Below are 20,955 nucleotides of genomic sequence, written 5' to 3' on the forward strand. Positions count from 1 at the left end.
CAGAATCACACCTGGCAGGCTTGAGGGACCATATGGGATGCTGGGGATTGAACTCAGGTCCATTCGGGTCTGTAGCATGCAAGGCAAATGCTTTACTGCTGTGCTATCACTCCAGCCCCTAAGGGTTTACTTTTTAGGGTTTGTTTTGTTTTGTTTTGTTTTTGGGTCACACCCGGCAGGCAGTGCTCAGGGGGACCATATGGGATGCCGGATAGGAACCACCGACCTTCTGTATGCAAGGCAAATGCCTTACCTCCATGCTATCTCTCTGGCCCGAGGGTTTGCTCTTGATTGAGTTTAGAGTCATTCCAGGCACAACTAAAGGGTGCCAGAGATCAAGTCTGGGTCAGCTGTATGCAAGGCAAGTGCCCTACTCTCTGTGCTCTCTCTCCAGCTCATAGTATTACTTCATAATTATCTTTGAATTGAAATGGAGAGCTCGAGTAATTAATGGTTTATATGAATTTCAGAAGTTTCACATCTCTTTTTTTTTTTTTTTTTTTTTTTTGGTTTTTGGGCCACACCCAGTAATGCTCAGGGGTTACTCCTGGCTATGCACTCAGAAGTTGCTCCTGGCTTGGGGGACCATATGGGACACCGGGGGATCGAACCGCGGTCCGTCCAAGGCTAGCGCAGGCAAGGCAGGAACCTTACCTTTAGCGCCACCGCCGGGCCCCAGTTTCACATCTCTTAGGACCAGCACATTTGTGAGGGAGGTAAGTAGGTACAGGATGTTCGAGATTGAAACTAGAGGAGTTGACCAGTCTCTGTATTATTTCTTTCTTTTTTTTTTTGGTTTTTGGGCCACACCCGGCGGTGCTCAGGGGTTACTCCTGGCTCTCTGCTCAGAAATAGCTCCTGGCAGGCACGGGGGGGACCATATGGGGCGCCGGGATTCGAACCGATGACCTCCTGCATGAAAGGCAAACGCCTTACCTCCATGCTATCTCTCCAGCCCCTATTTCTTTACTTGATTCAATTTTTCACTTCTGAAACTAGTCAGTTAATTACCTAGTTTGTGACTACCTGTATTACGCAGGAATATCCCCTTCCCCCCAACTGCTTTGAACCCTCTAAAAGATGTTTAACTGGACTGTGTACATCTCATCTGGGATTTAGTCTATATGAACGTTTACGCACTCTCTCTCTCTCTCTTTTTCTCTATAGCTTTTCATGGATACTGCTCCAACACAGGTATTCAGACCATTGACTCTACTTTGCAGTTCTTTCTGATCATTTTAAAACTGTAGATTTAATCTGTTAGTGTCCCTCTCTGTTTGCGTGTCTTAAATTGCATCTTAGGAAACACGTTTTCTATCAGAATATCTTTTGTATGTTTACGACTTAAATTGAAATTTGTTTTATATGAAAAAATTTATTGTCTGTATAATGCTGAAAGTTTTTTGTGATTTTTTTTTTTTAAATCATGACTGCTTTATTTTGAATGGGGTGTTCTGGGTGGTACTACATTTTTCTGTGTTTTGTTGATTATCATTTTGTAGGATCTTGCTGAAAGAATGTATAAAATGAGTTATGACCATAAAAATCTTTATTTTTTTTCTCTTCTACCTCACCCACCCCTACCCCCTAACAGTTCTTTCTAGACATTTTTTGTTGAATGAACAGGCTGTGTCTTATTTATTGCATTTGGCCAAAGGATAATTTCATAAATGCCAACTTGAACTTTGGTAACTGAGAAGCTTTTATATACTCAGTGTTTGAAAAAATTAAAAAGGATTTTGATTCCCTTTGATTTTCAAGTTCCTCTAAGAAGGCACTTATCAAAAGAACAAATCTGAATAAATATCTGTATGAAGATCTAGGATCTAGTTCCAAATCAAAATTTTTCTATCTCGGGGATTTATTCAACTCTGAATTTTTAGAATCCTTTATATAGAGTGCTTTTGTTCATCAGTCAGTTCAAAGATTCAGTGCTATTGTCTTTGATGATAAAAAAGCTGAGGAGGCTAGACTGAGTGAATCCATTCTGATTGCTTAAAATCACATACTGACTTCATTTTTCAGGTGAATTGCTTTTTAACTTTCAAGCTTGCTTGGCATTGTGCTTTTCATCACCGAAAAAAACATCTTGTTCCAGATGCCAGAAATAATTCGTTATGTCTTGAAGTTCTAATTTGAAAGTAAAATAGCTTTCTTGGCACTGATATAAAGTGTATGACATTGATCTTTTTATACCTAATACATAACACAATTTATACAATTTATGACTTTGATCTCTTTATACTTAATACATAACTATTACAGTTTCTGAATTCTGCAAAGCCCTCTGTTTTAGGATTATTCTCTGAATCATTCTCTGCATTTTTCTCATTTATACTCAGCTGAATTATTCTGTGAAATTAGCGTATCCTTTTAACAGAAATTTATGGAGCAAGAAATTGGGCCAGGGCTGGATCGGGCATTTGCCTTGCAGGGCATTTGTCATGCAGCTGACCCAGGATGGACCTGGGTTTAATCCCTGGCATCCCATATGGTCCCGCAACCCTGGAGTAACCCCTGAGCGTCACCGGGTGTGGTCCAAACATCCCCCAAACCCCCCCAAAATTGGGCCAAATATTAAAGGAAGATATGAAAATATAAGGTGCTCTTTCTCTGTGGAAGATTGAGAATGAACAGAGCTGGGCTGGAGAGAGCACAGCAGTAGCGCTTTTGCCTTGCATGCAGCAGCTGATCCAGGATGGGTGGTGGTTTGAATCCGGCATCCCATATGGTCCCCTGAGCCTGCCAGGAGCAATTCTGAGCACATAGTCAGGAGTAACCCCTGAGTGCCGCTGGGTGTGACCCAAATTAAAAAAAAAAACACAACGGAATGAACAGAGCCATAACATTTCAGATGAAGATAGGTGATCAAAGATTCAGTATATAGTTTTGTTATTTTCTTTATTAAAACAATTACAGTTTGAATATCTGTGATTGAACTATTACTTGAATGCTAAGCAGTGAATTAAATGAATCTGTGGTGAAAGTGATCATTCGTAAGGTTTCTTTTTCTTTTTCATTTTTGTTCTGATTTTGGGTTATACCTGACAGTGTTATTCCTTGCTTTGCACTCAGGAATTACTACTGGCATGCTTGGGGGAATATGTGATACTGGGGATAGAACTGGGTTGGCTGAGTGCTATATAAGCCCCCTATCCACTCAAGTATCACTCTGGTCCCTCTCTTTTTCTTTTGTGTTGATAAATGTTACTAGTAATATACTGAAAGAGCTGTTTCTGCTAAAGGTATACATTCTAATAACACTTTTTTTGTTATTTGGGCTACACCTGGTGACGCTAAAGGGTTACTCCTGGCTATGTGCTAAGAAATCACTCCTGGCTTGGGGAACCATATGGGATGCTGGGATCAAACCGAGGTCTGTCCTAGTTAGCCACATGCAAGGCAAATGCCCTACCACTGCGCTATCGCTCTACCCTGCATTCTAATTACTTTTATCTCTAACTTCATAAATTCCAGAAAATATACCCTAAGAGAGATACCTTGTTAATTCTTAAGAATACCTTATTTATTGATCTGTATGAATTGCAGGATTACAGAATATCTTATTTGATTTTGGGGCCACACCTGGTGGCACTCGGGTAACTTTAAAAAAAGATGGTACTAAAGATAGATATACTTAAATATTTTGGGGACTAGATTTGTTCTGTGTAACTTGAACTTGAATAGCATACTGAGTTTTTTTTTTTTTGGTTTTTGGGTCACACCTGCAGCGCTCGGGTTCCTCCTGGCTCTATGCTCAGAAATCGCCCCTGGCGGGCACAGGGAACCATATGGGATGCCGGGATTCGAACCACCATCCTTCTGCATGAAAGGAAAACGCCTTACCTCCATGCTATCTCTGTGGCCCCGAGCATACTGATTTTTATATTTCTTTTAAATAGCTACCAAAGAAGAGTTACTTTGACATATCTGTATAAGAAAATTATATGGCATTTTGTATTTTGGAGAGCTGTTCTTATTCTGCTCTCAGATTTTTTTTTTTTATTATAATACTGTCATTACAGAACTTGTTGGAAGCAGCTAAAACATGAAACTGAACTGTGAGGTTTAGCTAGCATTTCTTTCCTTTTTGATAATAAGGTGTCATAATAAGGGCCGGAGAGATAGAGATAGCACAGCGGTGTTTGCCTTGCAAACAGAAGATCCAGGACCTAAGGTGGTTGGTTCGAATCCCCCCCCCCCCCCCCCCCCCCCCCGTCCCATGTGGTCCCCTGTGCCTGCCAGGAGCTATTTCTGAGCAGATAGCCAGGAGTAACCCCTGAGCACTGCTGGGTGTGGCCCAAAAACCAAAACCAACCAACCAAACAAACAAAGATACAACTGAGCTTAGGATTTTTTTGGTGGGGAGTCACACCCGGCAGTGCTCAGGGGTTACTCCTGGCTCCATGCTCAGAAATTGCTCCTGGCAGGCACCGGGGACCATATGGGACGCAGGGATTCGAACCGATGATCTTCTGCAGGAAAGGCAAAACACCTTACCTCCATGCTATTTCTCCGGCCCCTGAGCTTGGGATTTTAACTTTACTTTAAATATATTCTAATTTTAAACTATTGTGGCAGAGAGGGTTTGAAGTACAAATTGGATTAGGATATGTTTCACTGCTTGGTATGATCTCATTCTGGTAGTGGACATTTCCTGCAGAACCCCTAATCTCTGGGAATTGACAGTAGCACGTGGAACTGGCTGATATTATTTATATGACTCACAGGATATAAGGACATAAAATACTCCACATTTCTATAAGATTGAGGAGGACTAAACCCATAATATTCTAAATGAAGACTCATGATGAAAACCAGTCATTTGGATAATTTTGTCCTTTTCTTCCTTAAATATGCAACAAATGTCCAGGTATATACCATAGGCATTCACAAATATGGAATCTTTTCTATGAATGAAATCATTGCAAAGTTGCCTTGGGGGGTTGTTTTTGTGCTACATGCAGTAGTGTTTCCAGGTGTACTCTGGGTCATTTCTGGCCGGCTCGGGGGACGGGGACGGGGTGGGGGTGGGGGACACGACGGGACGGGGTGCGCTAGAGATCAGACCCATTTGGTTGCATGCAAGACAGGTACTCCAATTCCTTGAGTTGCACTTTAAAAGTTTTTTTTTCTTTTCTAGTACATTCAGAAATACTTACTGAACACAGTACCAATTAAATTTCTGCTTTCCCTTGTATTTGGAAAGTACCATTGCCCCTCTCTTTGAGCAGTTGGGGTGGTGGATATTATTAGGTCAGCACAGGGAAATGTCTTACTCATCCATCACCAGACCTAAATGAAATAAAACCTTTGCTCCACAATGAAAAAAGTACTTTAGCTAATTAAAATGTCTTTTAATCAGGAAGACTAGAAAAGGAATATAAACCTGAAAGTATTCTTTATTTATTTAGACTAATTCAGATGGTTTTGATTAAATAAGGTTCTAGTGGTTAAAATTGCGGATTCAGAAGACAACCATTTCTAGCCAAACTGCAAAGTGATTTTGTTTTATTCTTTTATTAAATATTATACTGAAACATCATAGCAGTATATATTGAAGTAACATCATAGTATTATACAAATCCTAGTTATGTGTCATTATAAATCTATATCTCTGTGTAATATTTTCACATTGAAAGGAGCATTATCTAATATAATTCCGTCAGAAATCTCCAAACCATTACTTCTTGACCTTTTTTTTTTCTTTGGTTTTTGGGTCATACCCGGCGCCACTCAGGGGTTCTGACTCTATGCTCAGAAATTGCTCGGGGGACCATATGGGATGCCGGGATTTGAACCACTGTCCTTCTGCATGTAAGGCAAATGCACTAACTCTATGCTATCTCCCCCCCCCCCCCTTTTGTTTTTTTGGTTACATTCTGCAGCGCTCAGGGGTTACTCCTGACTCTATGCTCGGAAATTGCTCCTGACAGGCTTGGGGGACCATATGGAATGCTGGGTTTCAAACCACTGTCCTTCTGCATGCGAGGCAAACGCCCTACCTCCATGCTATCTCTCCGGCCCTTGCTTCTTGACCTTTTGGCTAAGATCAGATGTAGTATCTGTTCTTATTAGTTTAATATCTGATACATTGTCTATCTGATGATGACAATATAGTAAATGGATTTTTGGCATTAAGAAGTGGAATAGGAGCTTGCAGGTCGATTTGGTATTGTGTAACCTCCAGGCATGGTTCACATACACACACAAAGAAATCCCAAACCAAAAAGTATTAGATACTTGATAGTTAATGAATAAATATGATACTATGAAGTTTATTTTTTTTTTTAATTTGGGATGACACCATGCAGTTCTTGTTACGATCATGTGGTGTTGGGGCTCCATTTCAGGCCTTGAACATACGAAACATAATCTCCAGGCCTTTGTTCACCTCCCTGGATCCTTGATTTTTTTCAAAGTTTGGTTTTGGGACTATACATGGTTGTGTTCAGGGTTTATTCCTTTTTATATGCTCAGGAATCTCCTGGTGAGGCTAAGGGGACCTTATGGGGTTCTAGGGATCACATCCAAGTGTGCAAAACAAATGCCCTTAAATGTCTGGTGACCTTGAAAAAAATGTCTGGCCCCTAGAGAAAAATAATCAAAAGCTTTTATTAAAGATAAAAATATCATTTCAAAATTTTATTAGGGAGTCAGAATAATAGTTTAGTGAATAGGTGTTTGCCTTGTATATGATGCACTTGGGTTTGGTCCCCTGAACGATGCCAAGAGAGGTCCCTGAGTACAGAGCCAAAAGTAACCTCTGGCACAGTTGGTTGTGGCCCCAAACCAAAAATCAATGAATAAAATGATTGCAAATCACAAATACTATTTTAATATGTAGACAAACTAAGAACAAGATTACTAGGCTTTGTTATTTATTTACTTATTTGGGGGCAGCAATAGTTGTACTCAGGGTTTCTGACTTTGCATACAGACATAATGGAGGTGCTCAGGGGACTACATGGAGTGCCAAGGATTGAACTGTGGTCAGCTGCGTGCAAGACTAATGCCTTATGTGCTGTATTATCACTCTGGCCCTGGTTTTGTTACTTTATTTTACAAAATAAAATGTTAAAGTTATGACAAAGTTTTGTGTACCCTAGTATATTCTCCATGTAATGTAACCCTGTGTGCATGTACATACAGGGGATATGAATAAAGGGTAGCAGTCTGCCAGTATGTCCAGAACCTCATTCATTATGCAGCTCGGTTTTTCCCATGTGTTTTTAATGCTTTCACTGTAAGCTCTTAAATAATTAGCACTGAAACATTCCGTTGAGTTTTTTTTTTTTTTTTTGGTTTTTGGGCCACACACGGCGGTGCTCAGGGGTTACTCCTGGCTGTCTGCTCAGAAATAGCTCCTGGCAGGCACGGGGGACCATATGGGACACCGGGATTCGAACCAACCACCTTTGGTCCTGGATTGGCTGCTTGCAAGGGCCCTCTCTCTCCGGGCCCTCTGTTGAGTATTTCTACATTGTGCCCTGTGGGGTAAGGAGTGTTTTTACATAGAATGTGAGGAAAAATGTATGTTAAAAAAAAAATATATATATATATATATATATATATAAAATATATGTCATAGGGTAGATTTGTTAGAAAGACCAATGGAACAGAGCTATGCTAAGATGGGAGTTTAAAATGCCAGCTTCCTGAGTTTCTTTCAAGGAATTGTTTACAGAAACAGAGCAAAGATCAGTTTATAAATTGCGATGATTGGAAGGACTTAGATTTTCAGGCAAAATTCCAGAAACAGCACTGTGTGTGGACGTTTTACTAATTGTTTGATTAGCATCTTGAAGTATAGTCAGAGACAAGTTGAATAAATGTGTCATGGCTACAATAATCACACCTTTGCCAGTGTAGAGTGCCAGGCCTGGATCTCTGAAGACTTCATGTTCTGCATAATCTCCAATTACAGAAGCACCTTATTTATTTATTTATTTATTTTTGGCCAGATAAATGGAATTGTGCATCCACTCCTACATTTTAATTCTCGAAAGTCCAGATAAACAAGCTCTAGGTACTCTTGGGAAAAGTTTCAAGATCGAAAATACCAATACTTTTATTGCTCAAGTTTTTATGTATCACATGCATATCTAAAATATTACAGATACAATTAAGGAGAGATTACAGTTCACATGGTATGGTGTAAGTGCTATTGTCTGTTTTGAGGGCTGTCTATCGTACATTATAGCCTGTAATCCCTTTCAATTTTTTTTTTGGAAATAATAGTTTAGTTTTTTTTTTTTTTTTTTGGTTTTTGGGCCACACCCGGTAACGCTCAGGGGTTACTCCTGGCTATGTGCTCAGAAGTCGCTCCTGGCTTGGGGGACCATATGGGACACTGGGGGATCGAACCGCGGTCCGTCCAAGGCTAGCGCAGGCAAGGCAGGCACCTTACCTTTAGTGCCACCGCCCGGCCCCAATAGTTTAGTTTTTTGTTTTTAATCACAGAATGTAAAGATCTGTAAAGGTATGTTTTTTACACTGCTCAAACTTTTACCTGGCATCAGTAATAAAATATTTGATTTTGGGAGCAGCAGTGATAATATTTCTTCATCTTCTTAGATGTATATGGGTAGTTTTTAGAATTTACGTGATGGGCCTAAAAGATAGCACAGTGAGTAGGGTTCCATCTCTGGCATATAGCCTGCCAGAAGTGATCCTTGAGCACAAAACTAGGAGTAACCCCCACCCAAAAGAAGAGACTTTCTCTTTCATGTAGAACTGTTTTTTTTTTTGTTTTGTTTTGTTTTTGGGTCACACCCAGCAGTGCTCAGGGGTTACTCCTGGCTGTCTGCTCAGAAATAGCTCCTGGCAGGCACGGGGGACCATATGGGACACCGGGATTCGAACCAACCACCTTTGGTCCCGGATCGGCTGCTTGCAAGACAAACGCCGCTGTGCTATCTCTCCGGGCCCTCATGTAGAACTGTTGTGGAGAGCTAAGTGTTCAAAACTTATGTGTGGGGCCCGGAGAGATAGCACAGCGGCGTTTGCCTTGCAAGCAGCCGATCCAAGACCAAAGGTGGTTGGTTCAAATCCCGGTGTCCCATATGGTCCCCCGTGCCTGCCAGGAGCTATTTCTGAGCAGACAGCCAGGAGTAACCCCTGAGCATAGCCGGGTGTGGCCCAAAAACAAAAACAAAACAAAAAAAAAACAAAACTTATGTGTGTTGGTGGAGCCACACCTGTCTGTGTTCAGGGCTTCCTCCTGTCTCTGTGCTTAGGGCTTGTGGAGGGGGTTGGGGCACTAAAGCATGTGCCAAGGCTTGAATCTGGGTTAGTTGCATGCAAGGCAAACACCCTACCTTCTGTACTGTGTAACTCCATTACTGTGGAATTTATTCACAACCCCCCAGTGGTTTCCATTAGTGTACTTTTTTTTTTAATTCCATTTAGTTGTTGTTTACTTAGTCATCTAAAATTTGTGAGTTTCTTTTGATTTTCATAAGTTTGATAGTGTTGAGATCAAATCTAGATAGGCATGTTATAGACTGTCCCCTACATTGTTTGATTTTTTTCGTTGTTTTTTTGGCTAGGGACCAGATGGGATTCTGGAGATCAAGCCTGGTTCGGCTGTATGTAAGGCTGTATGCAAATGCCCTACTTGTACTATTGCTCTGGCCTGTGTTTGATATTCTCTAATGATCATTACTGGATTTTGGGATCGAGATTACAGTGAGAAACACCCCCTTCTCATATCCTATGAGGGTCTGTGATGTTTCTGGTCTTCTTTTTTCACACTGTATTCTCAGAGTACAAGTCATAAATTCCAGCAGTACTGAGAATGGGGAGGGATAAAGATGTTGTACATTATCTACATAAGTCATTTGGATTCAGTATGGAAGTTTCTCTTTTCTCCATTTATTCAATTCTATTAGATGAGTTAATGCATATTTGTTTTCTGCTTTGAGTTATAATCCTATATTTTGTACCAATTTCATTGCTTAAATTATTCTAACTTCAGTCGTTGGGAGACTTTTAGATGGCTCCTGTATTCTAGGCCCTTCTGCTCCCTTTCTGAAATGTTTTGGGTATTTTTGGATAGCTACCTTTCTTTTTTCTTTCTTTTTTTTTTTTTGGTTTTTGGGGCACACTCGGCGGTGCTCAGGGGTTACTCCTGGCTGTCTGCTCAGAAATAGCTCCTGGCAGGCACGGGAGACCATATGGGATACTGGGATTCGAACCAATCACCTTTGGTCCTGGATCGGCTGCTTGCAAGGCAAACGCCGCTGTGCTATCTTTGTGCTATCTTTGGGTCGGTTAGCTACCTTTCTCTTGGTAGCTATTTTACATTTTGTTTCCTAGTTTTAAATTCCTCCCTCCCTTCCTCCCTCCCCTCTCTGCCCCTCCCCTCCCCTCCCCTTTCCTTCCTTCCTTCCTTCCTTCCTTCCTTCCTTCCTTCCTTCCTTCCTTCCTTCCTTCCTTCCTTCCTTCCTTCCTTCCTTCCTTCCTTCCTTCCTTCCTTCCTTCCTCTCTTTCTCTGTCTGTCTGTCTGTCTGTCTGTCTGTCTGTCTGTCTGTCTGTCTGTCTGTCTGTCTGTCTGTCTGTCTGTCTGTCTGTCTGTCTTTCTTTCTTTCTTTCTTTCTTTCTTTCTTTCTTTCTTTCTTTCTTTCTTTCTTTCTTTCTTTCTTTCTTTCTTTCTTTTTGGGGCCATGGCTCTGTGTTCAGAAATCGTTCCTGGCAAGCTCGGGGGACCATTTGGGAAACCAAGGATCAAACCTGAGTTGGCCGCATGCTAAAGACCTACCTGCTGTGCTATCACTCTGGCCCCTAGTTTTAAATTTTCTTACACATGGTAGAAGCATTAGTCAGAATTAGCTAGATTCTGTTGTGAGGACAACCGCCAAACATAGTAGAATGGAACAAATCAAAGTTTATTTTGTGCTTGTGACACATGCATGCCTTAGTCTTAGGCTGACTTAGGCTGACTGCCATAGCTGCACAGACATAACTTATTTGGTTAGTTTAGGAGCCACAACCAGCGATACTCAGAGCTTACTCCTGGCTCTGAGCTCATGGGTCACTCCTGGGGGTCTTGGGAGACCATTAGCAGGTGGTAGGGATCAAACCCAGGTTACTTGCATACACACAAGATCTCTATTTGCTGTACTATCTCTCCAGTCTCACATATATAACTTTTTCATGAGTATAAAATAACTTACTTATTTTTAATAAGTATAAGCATATCATTGAGACATACATAAAATGCACAAGCAATAGATAGCTGGCATTTGTCCTATATCAGTAATGAGTGCTAAATTTGAGAAACAGAAGTCATGGAAAATTGCCACCTGTATTCTTTCTTATTAAATTACTTTTTCCAGGAATGATAGTGTTCTGGGTTTTACGGCTGTAGATTCATCTGGTTTTAAAATATATTTAAGGGCCGGAGAGATAGCATGGAGGCAAGGCGTTTGCCTTTCATGCAGGAGGTCATCAGTTCGAATCCCCGCGTCCCATATGGTCCCCCGTGACTGCCAGGAGCAATTTCTGAGCCTGGAGCCAGGAATAACCCCTGAGCACTGCCGGGTGTGACCCAAAAACCACAAAAAAAATAAAATAAAATAAAATATATTTAAAGTATAATCATATTGCATGTACATATATGAGTAAATAAAGAATACTTTATTTAAACATTCCATGGATTTTAGTAGACCTTTAATGCCAGGAATTGAACCGAGGACCTCACACATACAAGGCAAATGTTTTATTGCTGCGTTATACCTCTGGGTCCTTAATATAAATTATTACTGATACTAATTTTAAAGTAATTTATATTGAATTCTTAGTATTTAAATTTTCTTTGAGGGTTTTTGACCATACTTAGCTGAGCTTAGAAGTCACTCCTGTTGGTGTTATGGGGGTTATATGTTGATGCTAGGGATTAATTTGGGGTCAGCCATGTGTAGGACACAATCCTTAACCCATGTACCCTCTCTTTGATCTGTGTTGAATTATTTTTTAATTTCCCTTTGTTGCAGAGTATTTAGGAATGGCTCTTATAATCTGTACAAGTTAATTGTTTATTATCTTTTGGGGGGGAGGGTCACACCCGGCAGTGCTCAGGGACTACTCCTGGCTCTGTGCCCAGAAATCGCTCCTGGCAGGCACGGAGACCATATGCCGGGATTCGAACACCATCTGTCCTGAATTGGCTGCGTGTAAGGCAAACGCCCTACCTTTGTGCTATCTCCAGTTCCAGCTTAAATCTTTTGTTTGTTTGTTTGTTTTTGGGTCAAATCTGGCTGTGCTCAGGAGTTACTCCTGGCCCTGTGCTCAGAAATCACTCTTGGCAGCCTCGGGACCATAGGAGATGCTGGGAACCGAACCCCTGTGTTTTTGGGTCACACGTGGCAGTGCTCAGGGGTTACTTCTGGCTCTACACTCAGAGATCGCTCCTGGCAGGTTTGGGGGACCAAATGGGATGCCAGGATTCGAACCACCGTCCTTCTGCATGCAAGGCAAATGCCCTACCTCTATGCTATCTCTCTGGCCTCTGTTTGTTATCTTTTGATTAGTTTGGAATTTTTATTGTATCATCTTGAAAGTGATCTGATTCTGATCAGAACTGATTTTGATTCTGGAATTTGTTGCAGTTTCCTTCTGACCTGACTCATGCTAACTTGGCTGAGCAACACAAGTCAGTTCTTTTATGGAATGGCGGGGGACTGTCTGTAGTGCGCAAGGCAGACACCTTACTGGTGTCACCTTGTGCCACCATTCTGGCCCCTCTAGTCAATAAAGTTTTTTTTTTTTTTGAGAAAATAGTTCCCAATATTTATCAAATCAGGCTTCTATTTTTTTAATTTGTGTGATAGATTTTAAATTTGTTGTCTTAAATGCTTGCTTGTTATAATGTATTTAATCATTGTACATTTTTGTCTTTTAAATTTTTTTGTTCTAAAATCTGTTTTACCTGATGTCAATATTGCTATCCTTATTCATTTCCTATCAATTGTATAGCATGATTTCCCCCCTTCTGTTCAAGTGACTATTAAGCTACTTCAAGCATTTTCCATACAGGTTTGTTTTATTTGTCTTTATCACACAGTGTACAAGTTGGACTTAGAAATTTCTTTTGCTTTTGTTTTGTGCCACACCTTCTGGTGCTCTGGTTATAGTCTTGGCTCTATGCTCAGGAATCCCGCCTCTGGCAGGTTGGGGGGATCATATTAGGTGTTGGAGGTCAAATATGGGTCAATTGCATACAAGGTAGATATTCTACTCTCTGTACTACTGCTCTAGTTCCAGAGAACATTATTTTTTAATTTTGTGGAGGGTTCATCAGCAGTGCTATGGGTGCTAGAATCGAACCTGGTCTTGCATAGGCAGGTATATGCTGGCCCCTTAGCTTGAATTTCTCTACTTAATTTGAAATTTAATGGTAATTAAAATACTTTGCATTTTTTCTTTCTTTTTTGGTTTTGGGGCCACCCCCAGCAATGCTCAGGAGTTATTTCTGGCTCTGTGCTCAGAAATTACTCCTGACAGTCTCTGAGGGCCATATGGGATACAAATGCCATATCCACTGTATTATTGCTCTGGCCCCTACTTTGCATTTTTTATTAGCCTTACTCTTATTCTTAGACTAATTTCTTATTGCAGACTTCTGCTTACCATTTCACTCTTTTCTATCTGGTCAAATAGTATTTTGATAGCTTTATGATCAAATAGCTTTGATCATAGTTTCTTGTTCTTGTTCTTGGAGGGTATGGAAACTATTCTAGTTATTCGAATGGCTCCTTATTAAGAACATTGATTTATGAAATAATTTAGAAAAACGGGGACGATTAATACTAAATAATGCCATGGAATGACATTTTATTGTTTATCCAATTTTAATCCTAGACCACTTGTTCGAGGAACATAGGAGTTGAACAGTTATGTTTGATTTTTGTTTGTTTTTGGGCCACACCCTGCAGCGCTCAGAAATCTCTCCTGGCAGGCTTGAGGGACCATAGGGGATTTTGGGGATCACACCTGGGTCTGTCCTGGGTGGATCACATGCAAGGCAAATGCCCTACCACTGTACTATCACTTCGGCCAGAACACTTAATGTTTGAAATGTCAGTCTTATTATTGATAAAATGGTAAGCCTTAGTTTATATCTCTGTACATTTAGATCAGAAGGCAACTGGAATTATTTGTGCAGGCATTTACTAGGTTAGGATGGAATAAAGGAGGATCAAAGAACATTTACAATTCGTTTTGGGGGTTCTTTGTTTTTGTTTCTTTTGGGGGGCCACACCCAGAGGCACTCATGGATTAATCCTAGCTCTGTGCTGAGAAATTGCTCCTGGCAGGCTCCAGGGACCATATGGGATGCTGGAGATTGAACCCAGGTCCTGGGTTGTCCTCATCAAGGCAAATGACCTACTGCTATGTAATCTCTCCATCCCCATACATTTCTTGTTTGGTTAATTTATTGCTCTCATTCTCTGCTTTTTTGTGGTCAGCTTTTTTCTTTCATAGGTTTATAGTTTTTTTGTTTGTTTTGTTTTTTGTTTTGGGTTATGTACTCCTGGCAGGCTCGGGGACCATATGGGATGCCAAGATTCGAACCACCATCCTTCTGGATGCAAGGCGAACACCCTACCTCCGTGCTATCTCTCCGGCACCAGGTTTATAGTTTTTTTTTTTTTTTTTAAAGAAATCTAAACACTGATCTTTTATTACTTTTATTCATTATGCCTCTCTAGTGAGTTAGCTTGATTGATGGAATTATTTTAGGACCACCACACTCAACAGTCTCCAGAAGCTATTTTAGACTTTGGACTTGGGGATCTTGGTGGTTTTTTTTTGTTGTTGTTTATTGTTTTTTTGTTTGTAGCAGTGGTGGTGGGCCACACCCTGTGATGGTCATAGATCTGAACTCAGATCACTTCTAGGCAGTGTTTGGAGGATCATATGGGATTCCAGGGATCAAACCTGGGTCAACCACTTATAAAGTAAGCATCTTACTCACTGTTCTATCTCTACCAGTCCCTGTGCTCTGTTGAGCTCTGTCTTTGCCCTGACTTATCTTTTGACCCCTCCCCCCAGGTCTTGTGTTAAACAGAAACCTATTCAACATTGATGTAATCAGGTTTCTCATTATTTTGCTTTATAGTATGGGGCTTACATGTTTTGAAAGTGAATTTATCCTAGTTCTACTCTTTGGAGTTACTTTTTATGTTTCCTAAAACTAAACTACTCTCTCTTTCTCTCCTCCCTCCCTCCCTTTCTCCCTCTTTCCCTCTCTCCCTCTCTCCCTCTCCTCTCATCCTCTCATCCTCTCTCTCCCTCCTCTCTTTCTCCCTCTCTCTCCCTCCCTCCCTCCTCACGGGTTACTCTTGGCTTTGTACTCAGGAGTTAATCCTGGCAGTGCATGACAATCCTATGGGATGCCGGGCTCAAACCCAAGTCTGCTTCATGTAAGGCAAGTGTCCTATCCACTGTATTATCTCTCAAGTCCTGAGATATTTCTGTTCTGTGGATGGTTGATGGAATACTCTGTGAGACAGGAGTAAATAATAACCAGCTGTGCCTACACCATACTGACTAGTTTTACTTTGTCCCTCCATCTTTGTATGTGTGAAGTTTCTATATACATATGGTTGTCCTACTTATGGATTCACATCTGTATCTTTCATCTGTTAAATCTATGTCATTGTTACCATGAAAGTGGATTTTCCTGTGTTGGTTCTTGAGAATTGTATGAAACATTTGCATACATAAATCAGTAGGTTAAGAAGTTAGAGTTTATAAAATAGATGGATTCAGATCCTCTCTCAAATGTCCAGGCTTCTCCTTTACCCATGTATGATGTCATTCATCCTATTCCACACTTCTTAAGTTCTGTCCCTTGCCATCTGCTCATCTCCAGTGTATGATTATCTGTTCTTTTTTTTTTTTTTTTTTTTTTTTGGTTTTTGGGCCACACCCGGTGACGCTCAGGGGTTACTCCTGGCTATGCGCTCAGAAGTCGCTCCTGGCTTGGGGGACCATATGGGACGCCGGGGGATCGAACCGCGGTCCGTCTCCTAGGCTAGCGCAGGTAAGGCAGGCACCTTACCTCCAGCGCCACCGCCCGGCCCTGATTATCTGTTCTTGTCCTGATCCATTCTCTGTCCAGTGTGTACTTTCCTTGTCTGAAATCTTGTCTCTGGGCTTCTCCAGCTGTACCCCAGGGGTTCTCTGTTCTCTTTCCTAATGTCCAGCCATGGCCATGTGCTCATAGGCGAGTTTTCTGTACTGAGTACCATGCTGTTTGAGCCCTACTTGATCCCTGCCTGGTCATAGATGAAAAGAGGAAGTAGTTCAACAGCATGGGTTGTTATTAAGCTTAATATGTCTCTAGATTTTGAATAATTATTAGCTATTATCATTTTAGGTGGGATAATGCTTCATTTTTTTGTACTCAGGGATTATTTTGGGGGGGGCACACAAATGGCACTGGGGTTACTCCTGGCTCTGCACTCACGAATTACTCCTGGCAGGCTCAGGGGACCATATGGGATGCTGGGGATTGAACCCAAGTTGGTCGAGTGCAAGGCAAATGCCCTCTTACTGTACGATTGATAGAGTCTAGCCCCACAGGTCTTACTCATGATTCTGCCCTCAGTGTTCACACCTGCCTGGTATGTTCGGGGACTATAGGAAGTGCTAGAGATGAAATTTAGATCGGCCTCATGCATAGCTCCTGATGTACTATGATGCCATCACCTTTTTAAAAATCAAACCTAAAAATCAATTCTTTTAGTACTATTTCTTCTCAGGATCTCTCTTACCTTTCAGCCTTGAAGGCCCTACCTGACTGTTGACCCTCTCCCAGAGGCTTATGTGTTCAGGCAGAGCCTGTTTTTTCATAATGGGAATTTTTCCCCCTGCCTTTCCTGTGCATTCATGAGTGTAGTCTTTACTTAGGGAAAACCTGTACTCCTAAAGTCAGCCAAGTACATGTGGGAAATAGAGACGCTAGGAAGTCTGTATACACACACATCCACATACAAGTTTTCAATCACTTCATAGGAAAAGTAGCACTGGTAGAGCATTGAGCTCGGAATGTAGGACTCCTTGCATGTTTCCACCTCGGTCCCCAGCATTACTAGCTTAAGGTCTGGTCAGACCCACATCCCAGCCAGAGTGGCTTCAGGCCCAACAAATAAATGTAGATACTTTTGATCATAGTCACCTCACTCCTAACTTAATAGTTCTCTATTTGCAGTTAATTATCCCCCAGTGAACTACACTTATTCAGGAAAATGTTTTAAATTAATAGTTTACAATAATGTTTATAAAAGGAAAAGGTAGTAAATCAAAAGCTAAACCACACTGCAGACAAATTTGATGTGATATGCATTAGATCTTGCTAACAGGTCTCATTAGACAAATAAGCAGGAGTGTGGGGACTTTAAGTACCAGGAATATCCATTTTTCTGTTCTTGACAACAAACAAAGAGAATTCATGGATCTACCACTGGGATGATTCATGCTTAATCTCGAATTTACCAAGACATGGTAACAATATAACAAACCTTAGAACTCCAGGTTCCAGAAAACTCAGGAAAAGTACCAGTCTAATTCTAGCACTGTATCCTCTGTAGTTTGATGCTTATTATTCCTAGGACAGTATTTAAAACGGTGTATTTTGCCAAAAGTCTTGCTTATTTATTGCTCTACCCTTGAAATTTTTATTTTGACTTGGAAAACTTTCTCACTTAGATCTATCTACTTTCAGTTTAATTTGGAATTGATAAAAAGAGATTAGTCAAGGCCATTTACTACAAGCCCGCAAGCAAAAATTCTACTCGGTGGAGAAAAACAAAGCGTTACCCCTAAGATCTGGCACAAAGCAACACTGCCCCTCTCACCACTCCTATTCAACATGATACTAGAAGTATTTACAATTAGGCAAGAAAAATATATCAAGGGCATCCAGAAATGAAAGGAATAAGTCACTCTCACTGTTTGCAGATGACATGATATTATTACTTAGAAAATCCTAAAGACTATCAAAAATGTTCTCAAAATAGATTCATATAACAAAGAGGCAGGCTACAAAATTATCACAATGGTCTTATACACAAATAATGATAGAGAAGAAACAGACATTTAAAAAAACAATCCCGGGGCCGGGTGGTGGCGCTAGAGGTAAGGTGCCTGCCTTGCCTGCGCTAGCCTTGGACAGACCGCGGCGGTTTGATCCCCCCGGGTGTCCCATATGGTCCCCCAAGCCAGGATCCAGGAGTAACCCCGGAGCGTTACCGGGTGTGGCCCAAAAAACAAAACACAAACAAACCAAAAAAAACCAATCCCAGTGGCCGGAGAGATAGCATGGAGGTAAGGCCTTGTATGCAGAAGGTCGGTGTTTTGAATCCTGGCATCCCATATGGTCCCCCCAGCCTGCTGAGCATAGAGCCAGGAGTAACCCGAGTGCTGCTGGGTGTGACCCAAAAACCAAAAACCAAAACAAAAGAAAACAAAAAACAAAAAACTAAAAAAAGAAAACCAATCCCATTTACAATAGCACCACAGAAATTCAAATATCTTGGAATCATCTTAAATAAACAAGTGAAGGACCTATACAAAGAAACTATACAAAACCAAAATAGATTTCTTAGCAGTATTTCATGTTGCCTAGTACTGAGTTTTCTCTAAGCTTTCTTTCTAAAGAGAATCCCATTGAGGGAAGATTTTGCTTGCCTGCATGTTCAGTTTTTAAGCTAGTTAATTTTGCATAAAGCAACATAGTACAAAATTTGAAAGCTATAAAGATTATTCTAAATCTCTCTTGCCTTTATTTCTAGACACCCAGTTTTTTCCTGTGAGAGTTCCTACTGCTTAAAGAGATCTATGCACATTTCGTATACTCACATGCATACACGCATGCCTTAAATGTGAACGAGTAAATTGGTGGTCCTTAGCAGTTGAATTTGACCATTTTTCAAATTTTCAGTTTTGATCTTTATTACCCTTAGGAACTCGTCCAGTTTATTATAGGCTGAGTAAGTTTCTCACAACCTTAAGAACATCTGAAGGGAAAAATAATTATTCTTAGTTTCTACGTAGAGAAACTCCGTAATGCAGTTTCTCACATTGCGTTGCGATAATATACAATTTAATTTGAACTTGTTCCTGAGAACAATATAAGATATTTTCCCATATTTGCCTGCATTTTGCTTTTATTGCTGTGAAGACCTTTAAAACAGTTAAGCATCAACTTACCATTATCTCCGCCTCCGATGCACACCCCCCCCACCCGCATGTTTCTCGGTGCAGAAATCCATGGTCTTTAAAAGAATTCATGATTTCATTTTTCAACAGTATTTTTTTTTTTACATTTTGAGTAGTTTTGAAGCCACCCTTTCTGAGGTACGAGGCCCCAGGCCCTGCTCCTGGTCCTGCTGCTGCAGAGCCAGCTGATGGGCTGTGGGCGGGCTCAGGCCCGCGTGTGGGTGGGGCCAGAGCTGAACATGAGCGTCTTGGGCGGGCCCAGAGTCATGTGTGGGCGGCCCAGGACTGGGTCTGAGTGGGCCCAAGTTGTGTTGTTGGACCTTGTGGGGCCAAAGTCTCACGGAGCTGGCAGTGTGTGCGGGGAGGTCTTTGCCTGTCCCGTGTCCTAGGTCCAAAGTCTCCCAGTTTTCTGCAGCACCCCTGGCAGCCTGGGCCTCCCACACAGGGCCAAGGGAGACTCGGGCATGCGGCAGGTTTCCTGCCAAAGCCACCGACTCCCAAGGAGCCTTTTCCTTCCCTTCTTGGGGCTGTTCTCCTTTCCTCTGGGCACCTGCCTCTACGGCCTGCCAGTCTCCCTTAGGCGCTGCGCAGCGAGCCTCCCCCTCGCAGTGCCCCGAGCCAAAAATCCCAGCCCCAGCTGCATGTGTTGCTGTTGCACAGACAGGGCAGGCGCGGCCCTTTAAAAGTTTCCGTCCCTGAATTCGGGGTGTGGCGGGCACCTCCTCTGTCGCTGCTCCAGTTCAAGGCCACCCGGCCCTGCCCCCGTGCCCGCCTTCCAGATGCTTCGCAGTCATGAGTTGGAAGGGTGCTGGCACCCCAGTGACCGAGGTGATCAAAGGTGAGTGCGACCTCGGGCCGGCGGCCCCCCCACGCCCTTCCCTTCTTTGGAGGTGCAGTGGGGTGCGGGCATCCAATGGGCTACAGTACTGCGTTCCCGGGTTCTGTTTTTTCCCTGGGCAGCACAAGCCCTGGAATGGACCGCATCCGCCCTCCGCCACGGGGTGCAGAGAAATCAAGGGTCGCCCCTGATCAGGGGTCACAGTGTCCAGGGATGAGGCCGGGAGACCAGCACTCAGGGATCCAGTAGGACTCTAAATAGAGGCAAGAGGCACAGCCGTCAACCAGCGTCCCTTTTCTGACTTGGTAAAAGCCTATGCGCTGTTGTGCCCTGCTGTGAGTGTTCTTACACTGCTGGTCCTCCTGACTCAGTGCCTGGGATGGTTGGGCAACGTTTTAGGCTCTTGCATCGCCTGTGCCACCACCCTGACTGCTTTTGCTGCACTTCACAGAAGCCTGACTGTGCATCTTTGTGCAACTCAGAATTGACTCACACAGAAACCTTCTCTGCTTCCATCTTAATGCTTGTGCCTAGTTGTTAAAAAGCACTACAGAAGTTGGGATTATTCTCAATTTTATTTTTAAAAGTGTCGGTTCATAGGACAGTTTGGTAGACTTATGTTGGCTAATGTGTGTGTGTGTGTGTGTGTGTGTGTGTGTGTGTGTGTCCTATAGCCCGCAATGTTTGAAGTACTTTTGAAAGTTATTTTCTCCTTCATTTTAAGGTACACAATTTCTTTCCTTTTATTTTTGATTTGGGGACACACCCGGAGGTGCTAAAGGCTTATTCTCGCCTCTGTGCTCAGGGATCATTCTTGGCAGGCTTGGGACCCTATGGAATGCCGGGAATCGAACTCGGGTTGCTTCATGCAAAGCAAGTACCTTACC

At 42.0% G+C, this 20,955-nt stretch overlaps 1 protein-coding gene and 1 pseudogene across 4 annotated transcripts in view; both read left to right on the forward strand.

Annotated features, from left to right (window-relative positions):
* Positions 1-20,955, forward strand: part of CDC14B (cell division cycle 14B) — a 93,474-nt gene that overhangs the window by 14,375 nt on the left and 58,144 nt on the right. The window contains exon 2 of one of the 4 annotated variants that reach the window (XM_049772238.1): positions 1,168-1,194. The exons of 2 other annotated variants lie outside the window; for them this stretch is intronic. In XM_049772238.1, coding sequence (XP_049628195.1) covers positions 1,168-1,194 — 27 coding nt within the window. Of the gene's footprint in view, positions 1-1,167; positions 1,195-19,854; positions 20,069-20,955 lie in introns of those variants that run through there. One more of the 4 variants, XM_049772241.1, reaches the window with a different exon arrangement.
* On the forward strand, positions 6,027-6,206 carry LOC126008164 (uncharacterized; annotated as a pseudogene).

This window comes from Suncus etruscus, chromosome 4 (genome assembly GCF_024139225.1).
Source record: "Suncus etruscus isolate mSunEtr1 chromosome 4, mSunEtr1.pri.cur, whole genome shotgun sequence".
NCBI lineage: Eukaryota > Metazoa > Chordata > Mammalia > Eulipotyphla > Soricidae > Suncus > Suncus etruscus.